The following is a 24,494-nucleotide window of genomic DNA, read 5'->3' on the forward strand; positions in this document are numbered from 1 at the left end:
CTGATTAACTCAGCTCCAAGGGATTGCTCATGGAATCTGAACTTTTACAAGCCACTTGCTTGTGCACTGAATGTAGATTTCTGATCTGTTGTGGCATTTACCATATATACCCTTGTATAATCATTACTTGTATATGTGTCTTTTCTTCTCAACCACAATATAAGATTCTTAGGGCAAAGACATAGTCTCATTTGTCCTTATATCTCTTAGAGTAGGTCATTAAGTATTTGTTGAACAGAAAAAAAAGAATGCTTATGTACAAATCATTGGGCTATATATTTAATATCTCTGCACATTTATATACCTATTTTGTACATTAGTAAAAATTGTATAAATGAATGAATATAAATGAAAGAACAAATGAAATACTTAAGTGCTAGCAGGAGAGACATGCATGCATTACAGAGCTTTCCCAGCATTTCTCAAGAGCTCTGAAGCCACAGGCATTTGGTACTCTGATCTGTGCTATGCTGTCACAGAGCGAAGGCAAGAAACTGGCAAAGTCCAAATTTCTCCATTTCTTTCGTCCTTCCTGTGTCAGGAGCCACTGTGATCAAATATTAATCTGCCAGGTCAAGTCCTTTTTACTGCTTCTGAAGCAGAAACACCAAACATTAAATCAGGGCAAACTGCTGAAAAAACCAGCAGGACCACAAAACTATGCCTGAAGCACTTTCTTTTCTAATCCATACTGCTTCAGACGAGTAGTGTTCACTAGTGTTCTAATATGAGCAAGTCAAGGCAAAGAATTAACTGATAAGGGAATATTAGACATAAGAAGATATTTGCCAACTGTAAAACAACAGAGTTACCTTCATCATATTTAACAAGAGAAGCCCAGGAGAGCAAACTCATCAAGAATAGGCATCCATTTCCCCCAAGACAGCAACTTTAATGTTTAACTTCCTTTAAGGTTTATATTGAACCCGTGGAACTTTTCAGAGACTTACTTTAGCCAAAGACACAGAATACAAGCAAAACCAATCTTACCACTTTCTGCTAGAGCAGCAGCCACTTCATTGAGAGTGGAATAGATGTTGCAGGCTGCCCATCGGCACTGTGCCCCCAGTGCACCCAGGGTTTCCATAAGCACCTGTATTAAAGAGAAAGCAGGGGATGAGCAAGGCTGGCCAAACCACTGGTCAGGGAAATTAAGTTTATATATCTGACATTGAGAAAATATATCAGGAATAGCTAAGGCCAGTGATTTTCAAACTGTGCCCTACAGAAATCCTACCGTGTTTTGAGTAGAGGGCAATGGTTGGGGTAGGCATGGGGGAAGGCTCCAGCTGAGCTCAATGCTCTTCTGCCTATTTAATATATTGGGCCTCCTTATAAGACTTAATTAAACCAAGGATTTTAGAGCCAAAACGTTTTTGAAAAACCACAAATTTTACAGTTCTGCTTCTCCGTAAGGAAGCTGCAAGAAAAGCTCCAATCCTAACAACAGCCAAGTAATCTATAAAACCTTAACTTTTCTTGAGCCCATCAAAGAGCTGTTATAAAGCAACCAAGTGCACTGAACTCCAAAGTGACAAATCCCTTTAAGGAGACAGGGAACACACTGTTTCACCTCTGACAGAGCATGGGAGGAAGATGTGGGTGCCACACAGGAGGAGAAAAAAAAAAAAAAAAAAAGCTAGAATTCAATGAATAGTAAAGGCTGAGTGTGGGAAAGTATGTCAGTTTGGAATTTCTAATAACCCTAGGCACAAGGAGATTTCACACTCACACGCAAGCTCTTTTCCAGGGGCTTCCACCCAGCGCTCACAAGAAAGACTGGGGGGCAAGGACCTGATCAGCTGTGCTCAAAAACAGGCACTTTGCCACGCTCTTCTCTCATAGGAAGCAAAAGTCTTAAGCTAAAGGAAGAGGAGCAGAAATTATGCCTGCAATCAGGGACCAGAGAAAGATCCACTGCTTCTGGGGAAGAGTGGAAGCAAAAACTCCCTGCTCCTTGGAGAGAAGTAAGCCTTCTTGGGCCCAGGACCTTGCACTGACACAAAGTACAGGCATACCTCAGAGAAACTGCAGGTTCCAGACTACCACAATAAAGTGAATATCACAATAAAGCAAGCCAAATGAATGTTTTGGTTTCCCAGTGCATATAAAAGTTATGTTTACACTATACTGCAACCTATTGAGTGTGCGATAGCACACTGTACATACCTTAATTTAAAAAATACTTTGGGGGGGCGCCTGGGTGGCGCAGTCGGTTAAGCGTCCGACTTCAGCCAGGTCACGATCTCGCGGTCCGTGAGTTCGAGCCCCGCGTCAGGCTCTGGGCTGATGGCTCAGAACCTGGAGCCTGTTTCCGATTCTGTGTCTCCCTCTCTCTGCCCCTCCCCCGTTCATGCTCTGTCTCTCTCTGTCCCAAAAATAAATAAACGTTGAAAAAAAAATTAAAAAAAAAATACTTTGGGGTGCCTCAGTCAGTTGGGTGTCCAACTTTGGCTCAGGTCATGATCTCACAGTTCGTGGGTTCGAGCCCCGCATTGGGCTCTGTGCTGACAGCTCAGAGCCTACAGCCTGCTTCAGATTCTGTCTCCCTCTCTCTCTGCCCCTCCCCAGCTTGCACTCTGTCTCTCTCTTTCTTTTTTTTTTTTTTTTCAACGTTTATTTATTTTTGGGACAGAGAGAGACAGAGCATGAACGGGGGAGGGGCAGAGAGAGAGGGAGACACAGAATCGGAAACAGGCTCCAGGCTCTGAGCCATCAGCCCAGAGCCTGACGCGGGGCTCGAACTCACGGACCGCGAGATCGTGACCTGGCTGAAGTCGGACGCTTAACCGACTGCGCCACCCAGGCGCCCCTCTCTGTCTTTCAACAATAAATAAATGTTAACAAAAAAAAGTTTTTTAATGCCATTATCTGTGAAGTGCAATAAAACAAGGTATGACTGTTAAAGATCTGCTACTTCTCCAGGAAAGGCAGGAAAATATCTTTTGCACAAGACCTATCACAGACACAAGGCAAAATTTGGCTGCTATGGAAAGAAGAGGCAGGAACAATGAAAAAGCCCCACCTCACAGAGACCTAAGACTGAGGCTGGACCAGGAGATGCGAGAACCCTACCTGCCCTCACCATGAGCCAAGCTCTAGGAAACAAAGAGCAGCAGCCTAGTGCAGCAGGTGGAGCATGTATCTGAAGAGGGAGATGACACCCCCTTTCCCCCACCCCTGTGGCAAGCATGTGTAGAGGCAACTGAAAGCTGAGACTGAAGCCAAAACACTGAGAAGAACCTTCCGTTAACCTCAAATCACAATGTAACAGCTGCCCACTACTGGAGCAATTTGAGGTCTATGGTGCAGAACAATAATTGAAATCCAACCAAGTTCATGACAATAATGGAAACTAACAAATTACCATTCAAGATAAAATTTCAAGACACACTGGCAGGGGTCGATTAAATGGGCATTAAGGAGGGCACTTTTCGGGATGAGCACTGGGTGTCATATGGAAGAGATGAATCACTGGGTTCTACTTCTGAAGCCAAGACTACACTGTATGTTAACTAACTAGAAAATAAATTAAAAAAACAAATTTCAAGACACACAAAAAAGTGGAATCCTCCCCATTGTCAAGAAATACAATATTCAAGAGAACAAGCCTCTAAGATGAACTAAATGTTTAAATTAGCTATAATAAATAAAACTTTAAATTAGCTGTAATTAACATGTTTATATTAAGTGGTCTAGTGAAAGATGGATGACATCCATGAACAGATAGGAAATTTCAGCAGAGAGATGGAAACAATAAAAATATGTCAAATAGAAATGTCAGAAAACATGTTAACAGGTATTAGACATTATGGATTCTTTCATCAGGCTCATCATCAGACTAGGCATATCTGAGGATAGAATCAGTGAACTTGAAGATAGATCAATAAAAATCACCAAATTGAAATACAGAAAGAAAAAATAGTAGGGAATAAAAATCAGAGCATCCAAGAACAGAGCATCCAAGATCTATGGGCCATTATCAAATGTCTAACATACATGTAACTGGAATAGTATGAGGAGAAGGAGAGAACAGGGCAAAAGAAATATATGAAGAATTAGTGGGCAATTATTTTCCAAAATACGAAATGAAAGAAGATCCAGGAAAAATGATATTCCAATGGCAAAAAATACAATAGCGTCCAGATCCTTTAAAAGGAACCAGGCCCCTTGGAGAAATGGCTGATTCTGGGGTTAGGGCAGAGAATGTACAAGATGAGCTTAGATAATCTTATACTAGAAGCAAGTAAGTGCTCAAAGAATGAGAAGGATATGTCAAAAGACAAAAAGCCACAGAAGCCAGACTAAAGGGACTCCACCAGGATGTTTGGAACAATTTAAGCATCATAATAAATAGTGATAGTAATGGATCATAATGCATTAAATAAAATAGGAAATAATGATTCATACAAATAAAAATAAGTAAATAAATGAATAAACTGAAAGCCTGATGAAGAATGGGATATCTACATAGTTTCATATTACTACTTCACAAAATACTTTTTAATTACAAAGAGGGAAAAATAACTTTTACAGTGGAAAAGTCTAGCAGACACTACCTCAAGCAAAGGATCAAAATGAACATCATCTTGACAAATGATAAATCAAATCTAAATCAATGTGCCACCTGATAAGATTCAATGAAAAAAATGGAACATCATTTCCTACTATAAATGCATATCCCGAATTTAATAATGAGAAAGTATCAGGAAAACTGGAATTGAGCACAATCTATAGAATAATTCATCTACAATTTTCAAAAGGGTCAAGGTCATGAAAGTCAAAGAAAGACTGATGAACTGTTCCAGACTAAAGGAGACTAAAAGGGGATGACGTTTAACAAGATGTGTAAATAGGGACTGGATCTTTGGGTTATAAAATATAATACTGGGACAACTAGTAAAATTCATACAAGGTCTGAGGATTAGATGGTAATATAAATCAATGTTAATTTCCTAATTTTGAATAGTTGTACTGGTCATATGAGAGAATGTCCTTGTATGTAGAAAATATACATTAAAGTATTTGTGGGTCAAGGAGCATCAGGTTGGCAACTTACTCTCAAATGGCTAAGAAAAAAAGTGACCTGTACTCTACTTACAACTTTATAAATCTGTGTTTATTTCAAATTAAAAACTATTTTTAAAAATTATTTTAAAAATTTATTCTGCCAATTTGATCCTGATTTACTTTTAACTTCAATATATAAGATAGACATAGGATTCTTTTAAAGAAAGTAGTATACCACCTACTGCTTTGATTATTAACTATTTTCACAAGAATAAAGCTTTGGTTAAAAAAACTTGTTTTTGGCGCCTGGGTGGCTCAATTGGTTAAGCATCAGACTCTTGGTTTTGGCTCAGATCATGATCTCACGGTTTCTGAGTTTGAGCCCTGCATTAAGCTCTGTGCCAACGGCGTGGAGCTTGCTTGGGAGTCCATCTCCCTCTCTTTCGCTGCCCCTTCCCTGCTTGCTCTCTACGTTTCTCTCTCTCAAAAATAAATAAACTTTGGGGAAAAAATCTTTTAAAAAACCTGTTTTAAAATTTCCTGACAGTAGTTAACTCTGAGTACTGGTACTTTTCATGTTGTAAAACTTGTATTTTCTCATATTTCAATGCTAAGTAAAAATTCTAATTATGGTCTAATTAAAAAAAACAAACTTGGGGCGCCTGGTTGGCTCAGTCGGTTAGGTGTCCGAATTTGGCTGAGGTCAAGATCTCACAGTCAGTGAGTTCCAGCCCCGTGTTGGGCTCTGTGCTGACAGCCCAGAGCCTGGAGCCTGCTTTGGATTCTGTGTGTCCCTCTCTCTCCGCTCCTCCCCAACTTGTGCATGTACGTGTGCTCTCTCTCTCTCTCAAAAATAAATGAACATTAAAAAAAATTTTTTTAATAAATAAATTAAATTAAAAAAAAAATCATGCTGGGTGCCTGGGTGGCTTGGTCTGTTGAGTGTCCGACTTCAGCTCAGGTCATGATCTCACAGTCAAGTTTGAGTTCAAGCCCCATGTGTCTGGCTCTTTGTGTCAGGGAGCAGCCTGCTTCAGATCCTCTGTCCCCCTCTCTCTCTGCACCTCACCTGCTTATGCACTCTCTCTCTCTCTCTCTTTCTCTCTCTCAAAAATAAATAAATATTTAAAAAAAGAATTCTAAGTAAAGAGTGCTAGCTGTTAGGGCTCAAACAGGAGTGAAGGCAGGTAGGAGTGGAAGGAAGACAGAGCTTAGAAGCTGGCTTAACCTGACTTTCAATCATGACTGTTTAGAGACAGTAGCAAAGGAATCTGGTTATTAGAAGGAACCAGGGAAACATGCGTAAAAAATATAAATAGATCCAAGTCTATTGGAAACATGGATAGGAAACCATTAACTAACTATGATAGTTATTTCTGGAACATGGGATCATAGGAGACTGTCTTTTCTTTTTACGTTACAGAGTATGGTAATGTTTGAGCATTATAAAATGAACATTAACTCCTTTTGTAATGAGAAAAAGAAAACGGAGATTAAAAACAAAACAAGGTAAAAATTCCTTTGTTATTATTATTTATTTTTATTTTTATTTATTTGTTTTGAGGGACAGAGTGTGCGAGCAGGGGAGGGGCAGAGAGAGAGGGAGACAGAGAATCCCAAGCAGGCTCCACACTGTCAGTGGAGAGCCCAACTCAGGCTTCGAACTCACAAACATGAGATCATGACCTGAGCCGAAATCAAGAGTCACATGCTTAACTGATGGAGCCACTTAGGCACCCCTGTGTGATTATTTGTTTAAAGGAAAAAGAAAAAAATGTGGGGAGGAAACTGTGAAATAATATTAAAACTGGTAAACTAATTTTGATTATTCCATTCAAGAGAAAGTAGAAGGGAGCCTTGAAAGGTGGTAATGTTTGGTGACCTAGGGGGTAAAAAAGAAACTAGATACAATTTAGCAACATGAGACAGTACAGAAGCACTTACTATTTTAAGCCACCACACTGAAGTCTCATGTCACTGACTAGGGAAGCCCAAAAAAGATTCCAAGAGTGTTTCTGCCTTGATTTATTAGTCTGTAGCTCCAAAAAGAGACAGCTTTTCAATTTATTATATTAATTTGGGGTAATCAAGGTATTTTTTTCCTTAGAGAACATGTAATATGGAAAAGTCTCATGGTAAAGATCATAACAGTAGCTGCCTGGGTCTTAAGGACTCTCTTCTGTTCTTAATCAGGAATGTGGCCATATAAATAAGTGTTATGCTTCAGGAGACACTCTGTTGAAAGTCGATCTAACCATACAGATGACCTGAGTCTTATAAATCATATAAATGATTTCAGACCATTTCTCAATACACCAATTTCCTGTAGTGTTTTCATTATGGTTGGCAATTCAATCTCTTACGTCTTTGACGATGGCTCTGAGTCAGTGATTCTCAACAGAGGAGCTCTGGAAAACTGCGGGGGCATTTTTGATTGTCACAATAGTCGGGAGGGGAATGCTACTGGCATTGAGTGATCAGGACCAGAGGTTTTGACATGTTGAAAGTGCAGGACAGTCTCTTACAACAAAAACCATGCCACATTTAGTGCAGTTTTCAAATGGTCCAATGAAAGTTCACAAGGGTGAGAAACCTATTTATAATGATCTAAGTTTAGAACCTTATTCCACCTTACACACTAACAAAAAATACTCTTGTAGTTTTAATACAAAATAGTAATAGCTTTCCCAGGAATGTAACACTCGTGTAAATTAAGAGCAAACACACACTTGTTATTGTTGCTGTTCAGAGATTTATAAAAAGTTTATAGTTTATTGTAATATGATTCAGAAAATCGTATAATTTGGCAATGTCACTCTGATGCCTTAGAATCAGTAACACATTTCTATCTACATTTGTGGCATTCTCATTCAAATAATGCTATGAGGAAGTACAAATATCTGAGTATTCCACTATACTTGTGCCCAAGCATTTACATACGGAAATACACATTATTTCTTTACAAATTACTTTTCCTCTATTCCTCCTTCATATTTCAGTTAAGATTTTATATCAATTTTTTTAAAATTATATGTACTGAGGTATGTTATATTTGAACTTCATTTTAAGATAATACAGAGGCATTGCAAAAATATGTTTTATAAAGAGGAGACACTGAATCTGATAGGGTTAAGAATCACTAGTCTAAATCAATCATGGTAACCCCAGTCCCCTTGCCAGGACTGGTGGGCCATGGGTATGTGACCCTGTTCTGTTCAATGACACATGATGGAATATCCTGGAAGACTTCTGGGAAAGATTTACTTGCTTTTGGGGGAGAAGAAAAAATCGTCCTTCCTACTCTTCATGTCAGTCTGTGATGGCTTAAAGAGCTGTAATCAACTTGCTATGAGCCTGAGAATGAAGTAAGCAACTGAAAAGGGAGCTCCAAGAAAATTACAGATAGATGACACTGGAGCCTTGAGATCCTAAATTTGAAGTCCACCTTACCTCTGAACTCCTAGCTATGTAATATAATCAGTTCCTTTAGGTATGAGTCAGGTTGAATCAGGTTCTTTTACTTGCAGCTGAAAGCAATCTAAGAGAGCTGCCTTATGGAAATGACATTGGAAGGCAAGACAAGGGGAAGCAGTGTAGCACAGAGAAAGCATAAACTTGGGAGTCAGACGAATTGAAGTCCAAACCTGGATTCTATGATTTTACTTGCTGTATAACCTCAGACAAATTACTTAAACACCCTGAGCCTTACTTTCCTCGTTTGTAAAGTAGAAACAAGAATACCTGCTTTACATGGCCATCACAAGGATTAATGACTTAATACTTGTTAAGCTCTTAACCTACTGCTTGGCATTTTGCAAGCACTCAATAGCTGGTGGCTATTATTAACTATTATTATGTGGAGAAAGAAAAAGGACTCACAGCAGTCTGAGCAGTGATGTGTGTGCAACCCACAATTTTGGCTCCAGCCAAAGGTTTTTCTCCTTGAGCTCTCTTCCTCAAAGCCATCAGTGCAGGCATTTCTGAAAAGGCACAATACATACACAGCACTATTAGAGAGGAGGGAATGAGAGAGAAAGAATAAACGGAAGAACTTATTCTCTTAAAGTAAGATTCTTCCCCCGGTCAGGTTGTTAGATTGGGTTCCTTAAGGAATCAAGACATTGAATCTGATTTTTCTTTTATAAGAGACTTCCAAAGGCAAATGCTCCAGAGTTCTGACTCCCCATCTCCCAGTCTTACTCATCCATTCTCTCTGCCTTTTCCTGGTATAGGGGTTCCTTATAGACCTACCAGAGTACACTCCTTCCCCACAGTGTTCCCTAAGTTCAGATTTCTTTTAAGTATTTTTTAAAACCATTCCTTTTTTTTTTTAGATTTATTTATTTACTTTGAGAGAGGGGGCAATTGGGGGAGGGTAAGAGAGAGAAAATCCCAAGCAGGCTCTGCACTGTCGGTGAGGAGCCTGACTCGGGGGCTCGAACTCACGAACTGTGAGATCATGACCTAAGTGGAAATCAAGAGTCAGACGCTTAACCAACTAAGCCACCCAGGCACCCCTCTTTAAAACCACTCAAATTTCACAAGCAACTAGACCCCAGGACATAAAAAGGGATTAACACGGACAAAAACACACGGGCAGCATGAAAAAGAACAGGTGCTTGCTTTCTTTACCTTGTTCAGCGATTTCAATTTCTCTTCGTCCAAACTCTGCCTGTTTGATGTTCTTGACACAGAAGTCACTGCTTCCCTTAGAGTTCTTTTGCTGCTTGTCCCTGGGAGATGTCTCATCATCAGAGCTATCTGTATATGAAGCCGCTGAAATGACAGATAAAAAGCCCTCAGGGAAACAAATGGCTTCCTCTGAAATTCTACACCATGGGGTGAACTGAGGCTTCTCTAGTCATCCAGCACCATACAGATGTATACCTAAATGGTAGGCACCTAAATGGCACCATGGAGCTGGGTCCACCACCTCCTATGGAAAGTGCTATCCACAGGTCAGAAAGAGGAAGCTGAGAGAGGTTGCCAAAGACATTCCCCTTGGATACCATTAACTACCCAGGGCTAATGATCTTCAGAACATGAGAGGTCCTTGAATATGCAAAACGAGAGAGGTTACACCATCGTAGCAATAGGTTGAAGTTCTTAATGCAAGATCATGGTCATTAACCTATGGGTTTCTGGGATCCTAGCTGCCCTTTTTGTCTGCTGCTTAGATGCCTGATGTAATTTGTGTTTTAGTACAGTAATTGAACAGATAAGACCTAGAAAACAAGGAACCCATGGGAAAGTAATTAAGAACCACACAAAAACTGTTTGTCTGACATAACAGAGCTTTCTTTTCAGAACTCGCTCTGATGAGGCTGAACTATGCCTGCAGACCCAATTAGATATTGACAATGAAGTATTCAGTGTGCTCTCCCTTCTTGCTGGCCTCAGTGGATCCAGCAGTAGGCATTTCAGGTTCCCAAAGAAGTGGATAAATCTTCTTTTGGTATACTAAAATGCTCTGATGATTAATCCATTTAGCAGTATACGCTAGAGGGTGGAAAGTCTAAGGCTTTTGACTGTGGCTAACAGGCAGATGCTGCTGCTACTCACATGTTTAGCTGAGGTCTTTTCAGTTTTTAAACAAATCTGTAGTTGCTAATCATTTGCTAGATGATTTAATTTCATTCCATGACTTATGTTTAAGTTTCTGAGGGTAGTTTCTTCCTAAGTAGCCCTCAAGGTTTCTTGTGGTTGTTGTGGTGGTGTTTGTTTGTTTGTTTTAAATGTTTATTTGTTTTTGAGAGAGAGAGAGAGAGAGAGAGAGAGAGCAGTGGAGGGGCAGAAAGAGTGGGAGACACAGAATCCGAAGCAGGCTCCAGGCTCTGAGCTGTCAGCACAGAGCTGACACAAAGCATGAGATCATGACCTCAGCCAAAACCATAGGCTTAACCAACTGAGCCACCCAGATGCCCCTTGTGTTTTGAGGGGGAGGGGAGGTTGGGGGATATAAAGCTCTATCTATAAAGCATTACATATCTCTCAATGGGATAAGAAGTATGTCCATCACTTGTAAGGGGAGAAAGCTGCAAATGCTCAGAGCTCCTAAGGTCTATGGTGCTCTGATGTACTTACATCCAGAGAATTATGGCATTTCTGGGATTTCTTAGCAAAGGATCTATACCTGGGAAGGCTGTAAAAGGCAAGTCTGACCTTGCCCAGCTAATCGGGCATGGCACGACAAGATGTTTGGGCAGCAGGGGCCTGAGTGTCTCTCTTGGAACTGGAAAACTGCCCTAGAGCAAAGTCCTAACACGAGGCAACAAGAATGAACACGGGCGCCAAGGGAGGTGAGGGAATTAGTAAATCCCCAAAGAGACTTTGTTCTTGAAAGGAACTAATCAGTACAAAAAGTCTGTGGTTCTCCCTCCTCGGGTGAGCAAGAGTTCAAAGTACCTTTGGCAACAGAGCCCAGAAACAGCTTCCCGGGCAGTCATCTGTTTCACTAATCGATACTCCGAAATAGCTTATGTGTTAGAGGCTTAGGGGAGCCATGCTTCTACGACCTGAGAGAGGAAAGGCAGTGGCCATCCCTAATCTCGATCATAATTTATAGTATAATCACTTTTGAAGAAAGTGTTGACATTCAGAATATCCTGAAATTTCAAATCCTTTGCCAAAGGCATGACGATTTCTATGTTCCTCAATGGCCATTTAAATATAGTGGTTACGTGTTTTGGGGTCAGACAGACTTTGAAGCCTCAGTCTCTGTTTCTGGGTATATAAAATAAAGGCGTCCCAGAACCTGATTAACAGAATTAATAGAATTAGTTAATAGATTAATAGAATTCATTCATGAATCCAATCATGCACACATTCAGTTGTTCATTCAACAAATTTTTATCACGTTATCTACTATGTCCCAGGCACAGTCTAATTCCTGGGTATATAGAACAAATATGGCTGTCTTCATCTTCATGGAGTTTTCAGTCTAATGGGTGAGTCAGACATGAAATGACTCATTTCAGAATTAATTAGAGTTTTTCTTTTCCTATGGTTGTAATATGTATTATGAAGCAGATTGTAAATTGGAAGACATGACTTGTCAGAGTCAAGTTGTTGAGAAGATTAAATGAGATAATGTAAGTAAAGTGCTAATGCAATGCTTGGTATAAATTAAATACTGAATAAATGATACCCGATATTAGTGTTGGCTTTTGCATATATTTTTAAGTCAATACCAGAAATAACATCTTTAAAGGTTCTTACTCAGCTTCAGGATTTTTAAGTTTTATTTATTCATTTTTGAGAGAGACAGAGAGTGAGCGGGCGAGGGGCAGAGAGAGAGAGAATCCCAAGCAGGCTCTGCGCTGTCAGCACAGAGCCCGATGTGGGGCTCAAACTCACAAACCATGAGATCATGACCTGAGCCGAAACCAAGAGTTGGATGCTTAACCGACTAAGCCACCCAGGCGCCCCATCAGCTTCAGGATTTTGAATGGGAAAGGGATGACATACATACAATATTACTTATTGTTCCTTTTTTTTTCTACCTCTGTCATCTACTAATCCAACCAAGCAGCAGGTGGCTGGCTGGCAATGATGAAAAAGGTTGAGACAGAGTCCTCACTCTACCCAGAATAGCATTCCTCTCCTTTGCCTCTCTAGCTTCTAAGGATGAGTCAGGGTAAAAAACAAAAGAAAACAAAACAAACAACAACAAAAATAAGCACCAAAATTTCCCCTTAGGAGAAGCGCTCCAATTTTTGGCTTGAGTTTGCCTTCTATCTCAAAAAGAAATTATTATGCCACCTCCCTATTCTAAAAAAAAAATCCTCAAATACCGTATTTTATTTTCTTCACAGTAGTCAACTGGTTATAGTTAGCTCAATCAATGTTTTTATTTCAGCCACAATGGATTTGTTTTCAAAGAGCCCTTTATACAGACCTGTTATCAGGTGAGAACCAAAAATATCAGTTGTCTAGATGGTACTAATATGTGAACGCAAAATGGCTGACAGACCCAGATCAAGAGAGTATTACTTCTGCAAACACAGTGGAAAGATTAGTCTGAACTAGCATGACATTTGTTTTTTGAATCCATACTTATTTCTGTCACTATATTTAAAGTAGCACATTCACTTTAATATTTGAGACAGTATTAAAGGTTTCTTCCCAGGAAAATTTAGAGAAAGCCAACACACATGTATACATATGCTTGCATAATTTGTAAAGTGTTTGTAATTGTCACACTCTGAAGACCAGAGCTATAATTCAATTAACAATGAACAACTGATCATCAAGGCAATAATCAACTGAAGCACAGCCTAAGACCTGAGCTCTAGCTTTACCTCTAATTGGTTGTGACCAATTCTCAATTTATCCAACTGTAAACAGGGAGCATAACAGATGTTCTCTCTCCCATACTCCCTCTTTCCCCTAACTACCACCAGAAAAACCTCATGAATAAATGAGAGTCAAAAAAGGGTTCAATTTCTACATAAAAACGTTATAATAAAGTACAATACAACTTTACCACAGGGTGTTCTCTTGTTTCATGATAACCCAGAATCAAAACATAACTTGATGAATCACTAATCCATAATCTATCCCATAGAACATGCATACACATATGTTCTATGGCTCAAGCCTGATTAAGCCTTACCTCCTAGCAGCTGTGACATTGTAGGTTATTGCTAGAAGAAGCAGTCAGACTCCCGGATGAATTAGTCCTATTAGACTATTTTAAGTCAGACAATGCCTCTTAGGCCCAATCTATTCATTTGGTAATGGAAATAACAGTAGGGACCTGTGTGTCAATGTGCAGCAGATTTCACTGATGAATAACACTCTAGAAATATGTGAAAAGCTATGTTAGCAACCAAAATACAAACAAATAAACAAAACTTTGTTACTTGGAAAAATCTTAAAATGCTTTATAAGTGTTATAAGAACCAATTATGAGCTAAGGGACTTCAGCTTTCCTTTCTTATCTTTAACCAATTAACTCCCTGTAAAGGCAGCTTTTTCAGAAATAGATCACTGAGAATGGTTTGATTTTGAAGAAAAGCCTCATCTATTCATCTGTTTTTATGAGGTTTTGTGCTTAGGGAAAGAGTTTCTAGAAGTCTGTTTCTTATAAACACTTTCAGGAATAACGCAGGAATTTCAGGAATTGAAGTAGCCTTTTTCAACCTGGGTTCCACCAGAATTAAGCCCTAATGCCTTGAAGCATCCATCAAATATATCAATTTACTTCTATCCATCTAGAAGTGTACTAGTTGTGAACCATCCTTTGGATAACTGAGAAAACAGTCTCTCCAGTCCTCTTCTGTGTTCTGTGATTCTGATGAGGAACCTTGGTTGAGAAAGGCTGGTAGAGGCTTCTAAATGAAAGCATGGCAAAGCTTGGCACTAGGATCTTTAGGTAGGGAGAGTAGGCCATAGACTACCCAAGCCTCCAGGTAACTTCAGCAAAACAAGCACTCTGGATAGGAAGGTACATTTTTTCTGAAGTGTCATAAGTCTTCTGGCTGTTCACATACAGAGTGTGGGTATATCAAGACCCATATGGTATATCAGAGGGTATATGAGGGTGTTATCAGAGACCTCAACAAGAATATAAAGTATATGTCTGGGGACACCTTTCATCAGTATTTGTTTATCAAACACCTCTTAGGTTAAACATTTCTAAATACTAGGAATAGAGCAGTAGAAGACAAAAATCTCTACTCTTATGGATCTCATATTCAAGGAAGGAGAGAAAGACAATAATAAATTAGTAAAATACATAGTAAGTATATTAAGTGCTGTGGAGAAAAATTAAGGAAGAAACTTTGATAGGAAATGTTGGGTGGGGTGTTTGTACAATTTTAAGAATAGCCAGAATAGGCCTCAATGAGAATGTGACGTTTAGTTAAGAACTGAAGGAGGTAGGATACCCAGCTAGGATATCTTAGAGCCCCCCAGGCAAAGGAAATAGCAAGTGCAAAGAACTTAAAGCAGGGAAGTGCCTGGCATATTTCGAAATAACACAATAGTAGTAAGGAGCCACTAATATGGCTGGGGTGAAATGTATAGCTGGAAGAGGAGGGAGGTTTGGGAATCTAGTGATGTGACTAGAAATGTAATGGGAGGGTAGAGGGCTCTGTAGGCCATTGTAAGATCTTTCCCAGAGTGAGACTGGGAAGCCATTGGAGGGTTTAGAGCAGAGAATTGATATGACCTGACTTATTTATTTCAAGAGAATGAATCTGGCTCTAGTGCTGTGAATAAACTATATTCATAAGCGAGGCAAGATCAGAACTCAGGAGCTCAGTTTTCAAGACATGGGAGGTTTGAGATGCCTATAAAACATCAAGTGAAAGGACTGGGCAGGCAGTTGGATACATGGATCTAGCGTATAGGGGAGAGATTTGAAGTGGAGATAAAATCTGAGAATCAAATGTCAATACATAATATTTAAACCTATGAGACTGCATGAGCTCATGTGGGAGAGTATAAACAGAGAAGTGATCCAGAGACTGATCCTTGGGGCTCTCTAATGTTAATTTCTGTAGTCACTTCAATGATAATGTATGCTGAAAATGGTTCCAAGTTTTTATTGACATGCATTTGCATATCATCCTGTATTTGGAAAGCTGTGAGTCAATTTCATTATTCCTGGTTTTCATTGATAGATTAGGAGCTTTTTCTGTAGCACCTCATATAATTTCTCATTGCCTCTGTTATGAACATCACAAACTACAAGAGTTTTCCAGGATCACACAAACAAATCACATAGGGATCAAAGCCTAGAAAATTGGTCTCTCCTAACTGCCAGTCCAGGGCTTGCCAATTGTTCATGTAAAAAAACAAAAAACAAAACCAAAACGAGGTAACCGTGTGTCTGAAACAGCTGTAAAAGAAACAAGCATCATCTTAGGTTTCATTTTTAAAGCACCAAGTTTATGGAAATAATGCTTCCTATAGATTGTTTCAGATCATACCTGGAATATTAAAGTCATAGGCATATTTTTAAAAGGATACTTCATCTGGAATATATCCAGATGAGGATAGCCACGACAATGGGATGCCCTGAAAATGGTGATTTTTATTTCTATGTAAAATCATTAAATTCCAAGGATTATATAAGAGCTTATCAGAGCTAAATGACTAGATAAAGCAGGAATCACCCTATCATCTAAAATGCTCCCAAAGAAGCCAGATGGCCATTTGTCAGGGATACCATCAAGGTAATTCTAGCATCCAGTGGGAAGCTGAATAATTGATCTTAACTTCTTTTCTTTTCTTTTTTTAAAATTTTTAAAAAATTTTTATCTATTTTTGAGAGAGAGAGAGAGAGAGAGCACTCAAGAGTGGGGGAGGGGTAAGGGGTGAGGGGGACAGAGAATCTGAAGCGGGCTCTGTGCTGACAGCAGAGATCCCAACACGTAGCTCAAACCCACAAACTGTGAGATCACAACCTGAGCCAAAGGCAGACACTTAACTGACTGAACCACCCAGGCACCCAATCTTAAATTATTTTATATCACCAGAATATTTTGACTCCGTGCTCCTGAATTTAATATCTTTAAATGGATATATAAGGTTGGCAATTTTTGAGTAGTTCAACTTAAAAGTCCAATTTTTCCAGAGTGACATCAGTCAGTATCACTCTCTAATGAGATATACTAGGCAACTATGTGTTCACTTAGAAACCGAGAAGATCAATCACACTTTCTAGGTAAGTATTTATTTTATAAGTACCCTCCTTACATATAGGGGTTCGGTAGGAAGGCAGGCATTGGTTTTCTCTGCAGGAACACAATTGGAAATGTGGATCTAGTGTATAGGGAGAAGACTGAGCTGGTGTTAAAGTTTAGTACAGTTGTTGTTTAGTATCCATCTTTAAACAATATGCATAAACTCACAGTCTAAAATTTTAACCACCATTTTATAATTCACATTTCACAATTATTTTGGTTTCCAGAGTTATATTTAAAAAAAAATTTTTTTAATGTTTTTTAATTTATTTTTGACAGAGAGACAGAGAGTGAACAGGGGAGGGGCAGAGAGAGACGGAAACACAATCTGAAGCAGGCTCCAGGCTCTGAGCTGTTAGCACAGAGCCCGATGTGGAGCTCGAACTCATGAACTGTGAGATCATGACCTGAGCCAAAGTTGGCTGCCCAACCAACTGAGCCACCTAGGCGCCCTGGTTTCCAGAGTTATATTATATATAACTGGTTCATGAATTTTCAACACTGGCTATTTCAGCAGTATAAGATAGGTACACAATTCGGTATCTTTACACAAAAATCCATAGGGATTTACATCATTCCATTACAGGGGGCAGCAGGGAATAAAAAGAGAAATGTAACAAGTGTAAATAACAATCTACCCAACCTAAAAGTTTCCCAAACAAGCTTTCTTCAACTTTACATAACAAATACTACTTTCCTATTTGTGTGAAGAACAAATAAAATTTCAGGTCATGATGAAAAATTTTTAAAGAATATTACTATTTATAATGTGAAGAGATAACTAGGGCAAACATTCAGCTTCCTACTATATTCCAACAGAAGAGCAAAATAAAATAGCTCCTTATTAGATCAGATACACACTAGGCATTGTTGCACAAATGGCCAATGCCTTCGAGGGGTCCTACGTGGTAATAACTCATCTGGCATTAAATGATATTACAGCTCCACAGCCCGTATATTTGAATTAATGCCACTGCAAAGGAAGGAAGGAGTGACAAGCAATGTAATGGCATAGCTTAGAAGAGAAGGCAAAGGGCTCACTGGAACTAGGGCTTACTTGAATGTTTTCATTGTTTCTTAGGGCAATTAAGGTTTCCCTCTTAATTTGCAAGTACTGGATGGAGGGATGGGGAACTCCTCTTATTTTCAAAGAACGGAAAAAAACATAAGTCTTTATACATGCTGTTCAATGAAGGTCATCAATGAGTTACCTATGCCCACCCTCTGAATAGATCAGAATTCAGTTTTGTTATTCACCCTCTTCTGCCATTGTTGGAAGAAGAGACCTCCATTAGGCTCCACCCTGAATCCTCAAGAGGAATCCCAAGATTCCGTCCAGAACTTTGGTCTGAATGTTGACTGAGAGTCAAAGTGTTTATTCCAAAGCACAGGTTTGGATGGACAGGAGGGCCCATTGATCATACTTAATTAGCCTCCACGGGTGGGTCCATAGCAGCTCAGTACTCACCTGAGCTGTAGCTGTCAGTAGATGACTGAGAAATGGAACGAGACAGAGAGCGACGTCCAATTTTGGTGGGACGTTTGTTGAATTCTTGTTTCTGGTCAGCAAATTGGATCTGCTAAGAAAAAGAACTCTAGTTATATAAAAGAAAACAACCTTCATTTTGAGATAGCAGTTCAAGGCTTGCATTACAGGATCTTACCTTCCTTTGCAGTTGATCTGATTGTACCAACCCATTTTTGGAATGTTAAGATTTTTTGGAATGATTTTTCATTCTTTACCTACTATGCTTCTATCAAATTTAAATCTTTGATCAACTCTCTGGCCATATACCTTTAAAATAAAATTGTAACCAAAAAAAAAAAAAAAAGAGAGAGAGAGAGAATGGAATGTTCTGGTTAAAATAAATTTTTAGAAAGTTGAGTCATATTCCTTTCTATAGTTTCACTGAAAATTAAAGCTGGAAAGAATCTTTGAGACTATCTATCCTAATATTCATATATCTAGATGAGAAAACTGCAAAGTACAGAAAGGCAAAGTGACTTCAGATTTTAAGAGTGTCAGGAAATGGGATGGTATAATACAAAAAAAAAAAAAAAAGGCTCTCCACTAAGAACTTCTGAAGCTGCATTCAAATCCTGATTATATACCAATCATTAGCTATGTGATGTTGGTCAAGGTGTTTTGTGATACTCATTTTCTCATAAGTACAGCAAAGACAAAAGTACTTACCTCACAAGGTTTAGAGAGGGTTAAATGAAACAATGCACATAAGCTGTTAAACACAGCAGTAGATTCAATAAATCCACCCCCTGACTTCTACCTCTGTAGTTCACTGTTCTTATAACTCTTACAGGTAGGCACTCTAGCTTTTTAAAAGCTTTCTAGAAATGTATTAATTAGCTTTTCAATTCTAATAAGTATAGTAAACATTAATTTATTATTTTTAATGTTTGGTATCATAGAATACCTACAAGCCACAGGATTGATCATCTATTCATTATAACATAACAGATGTAGAAGACGGGTAGATGACTGGACTGAATGTATATAGACAGTAATACTCTGGAGGTTGCATTTTGGACCAATACTGATGATTTTCTTACAATTTTATCCCTTTCTCCTACTGTTGGAGGTTCAGCTGACACTTTATAACACCTTACAAATGAAAGTTCATATAATTTATTCAATAAATAACTTGTCTTCTTTATCCTTAGTTGAATGTTTGTATAACTACATGGATTATTCTGGATCCAAGGTGGCATAGAGGCAGGAAGGATCAACAATCTCACAACTACCTTTCATCATAAAAAGATGGTTCCCTGGGGCACCTGGATGGCTCCATCAGTAGAGAGTCCAACTCTTGGTTTCGGCTCAGTTTATGATCTCTCGGTTTGTGAGTTTGAGCTCCATGTCAGGTCTGTGCTGGCAGTGCGGAGCATGCTTGGGATTTTCTCTGTCTCCCTCTCTCTCTGCGCCTCCCCTGCTCTCTCCCTCTCCCTCAAGATAAATAAATAAACTTAAAAAAAAAAAAAAAAAAGATGGTTCCTTGATGGGCAGGACACAGACACAGCATACCAGAATGAAAGCAGTGACTGACAGCTAGTATTTCCTGCGCTTAGAGGCAACTATTGGGTTATTTGAATAGTGAGACAAGGACACTAATGCCAAACTGAATTAGCTTAGCATGCCTATTTTAGGGAAATTCATACCATTTTCATAGCTATACCAACAAATGAAGCTTGTGTTAGTACCTTAGAGTTTGCAAATTGTTTTTAGTAATAGGAAAATTCATTGGATCAGAAGCTCTTTGCAAGGTGAAAAATGGCAAAATTCATCATTTTGCTAAAGTAGCAATTCATTGCAAAAAGATAAAGTGCTCTTTCTATGCACTCCCATGGGATATACGTGAACTTCCATGTACTCCTCCTAGTCCAGCACTTACCACACTGAATAGAAGTATCGATCTGTATCCTGGAGGATATAGATTTGTAGGCACAAATACCTGACACACGGTAGGCAATCACATGCTAAAACAATGAACCTGAAGTAGCCTATTCTAACTTCACTGTCTGTACTTGTATTAAGTACAGATATTAAGTAAATGTAAGCCTAAGCCAAATCTAAAGGTAAAAGAATTTTTAGCACAAAAAAAAGCTGGGCAGGGGAAGGTGGGTGAAAAGATGGGGAGGGGGATAGCAAGCAGTCAGGCTGAAAACTCTGGCTTTCATTGCACCACCCTTGTTCAAGACTATGGTGTCATTTTTCTTTTTCTTTCCTTTTTTTTTTTTTTTTTTTTTTCTCCCAGAGGCCCATCTAGGAAAAGGAGCAGTAATTGACTTTCCAGAGGCCAGGATGAGTCACTAACTTCAGCAGTGCCTCCTTTTAAGAAAGTAACAGATGAACCCTGTCTCAGATATGTTAACAACCCCCTCCCACCCACACACCACTAGAGGGGGCCAGCCACTCTGCTTCTCTAGATTTGTAGGATCACGGGTGGGGGGGGGGTGGATGCACACCACGTTACCCCAATAACACTAAACCACGTAGCTATCTGGCTGCTCATCTTCTCAATCCAGTTTCCCTAAGCAGAGCTGTCTTCTCTATAGTCTTCTCCATTTACAGTAATTCTTCCCGCCAGGTCTTTTGGCACCAAAGAAGACTAGGCTACGCTGGCGTTCTCCACTCAGAAAGGGTCCTCAGTCTTGTTTACTCATTAGACACTGACCTCAATTTTAAGACAGAAGAATATTAGGAAGGGACTAACCACTTATACAGAATGAGATGTATTCTTTTCCCAAGAAATAGATCTTTTTCTGACACCCAGAACACATGGCTTAAGTAGGTCATCCCCGGTGCCCAATTCTCAATTCTCCGTAAATGCCATTACATTCTTCACTCAACAGTTCGCCTTGTGATACAGTAATCTACCCACCCCGGGTAGAGGACTCTGGTACCTTCTGGACCCCTAACTCTTCTACCTTGTCCGAAATCAGAGTCCTTTAAGGTAACCCTCCTTTTCAATTTCAGAGAGAACTGCCTAATTCCAATAAGCAAGGGAGGGAAAGAGTGTTGGGAGAGGAGCAGCTCACCTTATGCCAGAAGCAGGGATGAAAGCAGCAAAGGAAGGAAAAAGCAGCTGGCCTTTTACAATAATGGCTATGGCAGCAGCAAGCCTGCTAAATAGGAGCTTAGCCTCACCTGGGCTTTAATCCCAGAGTTGCCATTGACAATGTATTTCTTCTTGTTGCTCAGCATAGTGACATTACCAGCCCTACTGCCACCTCTCCGGTCCAGGGACCCTTGTGGGTAGGCCTTTAAACTTTCCTCATCAGCAATTCTGTTGGCTCTGGTTCCAACTAGCTTTTTTTTTTTTGGGGGGGGGTACCCTTCCCTGGAATCCCTGAGGCAGCTCCAACAACCCCTCCAGCAGTAGAGCCCAATTTAATAAGGCATTTCTGTTAGTGGCTCATCAACCATTCCTAATTCTCGGAGCTGTTTTGCTTTTATTGTATTTTTCTCCTAAACACCTAATTACACGGATCCTCTGACCTCTAAACCTTAACAAGTCCCCTGACAAGGCCCAACTTGCATGCGCATAACAATAGCTTATTTATATAACCAGTGCACTTTTTTTGCCTACTATAATTAACTTGCTAATTAGGTTCCTTTTTAACCTTACCTCCTCCTTTTCCGTGTCAGATGATTTTGGTTAACCTAGTCTCATTAGAAAAAAATTAACTACAGAGCCACTAAAACAATGAGGGAATTTATTAAGAAGGTAAGGGAAGAAATGGGGCCAAATGCTGAGGCAGCCTCTACTCTACACCCGGTATCCTTGGGTTTGTCAGACTGAGGACACTGCTTTCAGCTATGACACCAAGGAAATCAACTTTCTCAGACCGTTGCTTTACTCTTAATTGTGCATCTTTTATACAGGTTTTGACATACGGTTTCTAGTCCCAACTCAAGATTGTTGCTGATTAGGTGGTGCTTTTTTCAGTTTTTCAAAAAACTGTGTGTTTCATGGGAAGTGTGACTACAAAGGAGAATTTCCTATTTCCTCAGAGTTCCCAGAATCACAGTGACCTTGTTACATACCAAATAAAGAGTCAAATGAAAGGGGCAAGAATCACACTATTTATTTGTTGATTTCTGAAAGGGACCCACTAAATAGGAAAGCCACATTCAACTATATGTTACAGAGACGGGTGGGAATGTGATCTGAATTCTTCCTTAAAAAAAGAGACTGCTTATTGAGCACAAGAAAGAACGTAAAATGGTAGATTCTTTTTTTAGGATAATCTTTATTTTGAGAGAAAAGGTCTCTGGAAGAATGGAATAAAGAGAGAAGGGCATATATTTATTAAGTTCCTACAAAATATACATAGCCCTGCGTATTTGTTACTTCTATCAAGCAGCATAAGAATCTTACAAAGTCGACATCATTATTCCCATTTGACAAATTAGGGAAGCGCAGCTCTGAGAGAACAAATGATCTGCTGGAGGTCTCACAGCAAGTCAGTGATGGGACTGGAACGGGAGCCTGTGTTTATGACAGAGCCAAAGTTCTTTCTACTACACCACACCTTATGATATTAATCAGAAGATCAAAAATTCCCCTGGTCCTAATCCTAGGTGTACTAGCTCCACCCCATTCCTCTTGATTTATCTTTAAATTTATTTTATTTCAAATTACGCTTTAAATTTACTTTCTTATTAGATTGGGTCTCAGAAATTATATCCCACATGATCTTGGGAGCTCTGATCAAACCACAGTTCTGAAATGGCTAATCATAGCCATTGAATATGAAATCTAACAGCTATTTAATTGACAACTTTGCCCAGTGTTACTACCAAAAGTTGAAAGAGAAATTAACTGAACTCAAATATGATGTTCACCATCACCCATGACAATCCCGATCTCTCACTCATAATTTCACCAGATAAGACAGACTAGTCTTTTTCTGCTTACATGATGAATCCCTAAACTTCTGCTCTTCCTAGTACACTCTCAGCTGGTTCTGGATTTTCCTCACTCAGGTGAAAGGGAACTTGTTGGTCCATTACTTAACTGACTAGACCTGAGCCAGAGGTAGCTGCAGATCTATACTAAATCCAACTAGAAGACATTTTAGGACACTATTACTGACAGGAAAAGCCTTACCACTTAACAAGTTTATCTAACAAAGTAGTTCTCAAACGTTAGGTGCATCACAATTACCCACAGGGCTTATTAAAAGGCATTGCTAAGCCCCATCCCCAGAGTTTCTGATTTAGTAAATCTGGGTGGGGCCAAAGATTCTGCATTTCCAGCAAGTTTCCAGGTGATTTAATGCTGCTGCTCTGGGACTACACTTCGAGAACCATTGCCCTAACACTTTCTCCAAGCATGAATAAGGCAGCCCTAATGTTCTTGACTTTCTCCTTAGCCAACCATTTTATTCTGTGACTAAACCATGGAGGCATATTCATAGGCATAAAAGAAAAGGTTACTTGAAAGGTCACAGAATAGTATGAGGTGATCCTTTCTTTATACCCAACACAGGATATAAAGAGAACTGGGTCTAATTCTGATTTTCACAATTTAAGGCTATTAAGAATAGATGGTTAATACATTAGGAAAAATAGGACTCACGGGGAGGACAGAAGATCTATTTACCCTAAAGAGGATCAGGCCAAGGGAAAACAATTCCTTTTCAAATACATAAGGCAGTATTACAAAGGATGATCATCAGTGGTTCTATCTCCATTTCTTACCATTTCAGCACTTAACACTGGCGGTAATAATCCTCATTTGTAAAATGGGAACAATAATGTCTACTTTGCCTACATCAAATGTGCACTGAGGGAAAAAAAAGTACATAAGAGGGTTTTGGAGACCACATAATGATACATAGGTACAAAATATTAGCATCTCTATTCTTTTAGGTCAAAAGCTCTTCACCTAGAGTCCATGGATGTCTAGACCACCACCCCCAACACACAATGCAAAATTTTGTGTATGTGTATATTTTCCTGGGGAGAGGGACATAATTTTCATCGGTTTCTCAAATGGATCTCTGCCTTTAAGTCTCAATCCTGACCCACAGTTACAGTCAAGCTACCTCTACCACCAGGTGCCTTAGAGGTTTTCGTTCCACTTCCAAGTACACATGGTTCAAGCATTCTTAGACACATCTCTCTCTTCCAAGCCAAATGAGCTGCATGAACAGATTCTTCACCTATAACAGAGAATATTTCTAGCCCAAAGAAAATCGGGTAACCAGCTGGCTGGGTACTCAAGAAAGTCAATCAGATTTCCCATGGAAAAGTACCAAGTACTACAG

The 24,494-nt window shown here is 39.4% G+C and overlaps 1 protein-coding gene across 9 annotated transcripts in view; it reads right to left on the minus strand.

Annotated features, from left to right (window-relative positions):
• The window catches only part of AHCYL2 (adenosylhomocysteinase like 2), a 169,363-nt gene that overhangs the window by 29,006 nt on the left and 115,863 nt on the right, over positions 1-24,494 (minus strand). For 4 of the 9 annotated variants that reach the window (XM_086690493.1, XM_086690530.1, XM_086690521.1 and 1 more), the window contains 4 exons: positions 18,172-18,280; positions 9,643-9,786; positions 8,890-8,990; positions 991-1,093 (listed from right to left, as the gene is read on the minus strand). In XM_086690493.1, the coding sequence (XP_086546619.1) occupies positions 991-1,093; positions 8,890-8,990; positions 9,643-9,786; positions 18,172-18,280 (457 nt within the window). Of the gene's footprint in view, positions 1-990; positions 1,094-8,889; positions 8,991-9,642; positions 9,787-18,171; positions 18,284-21,366; positions 21,749-24,494 lie in introns of those variants that run through there. The other 5 variants (XM_086690483.1, XM_086690508.1, XM_086690538.1 and 2 more) reach the window with 3 other exon arrangements.

Source organism: Puma concolor, chromosome A2 (assembly GCF_028749965.1).
Source record: "Puma concolor isolate L17-30 chromosome A2, mPumCon1.1.hap2, whole genome shotgun sequence".
In the NCBI taxonomy this organism is placed as follows: domain Eukaryota; kingdom Metazoa; phylum Chordata; class Mammalia; order Carnivora; family Felidae; genus Puma; species Puma concolor.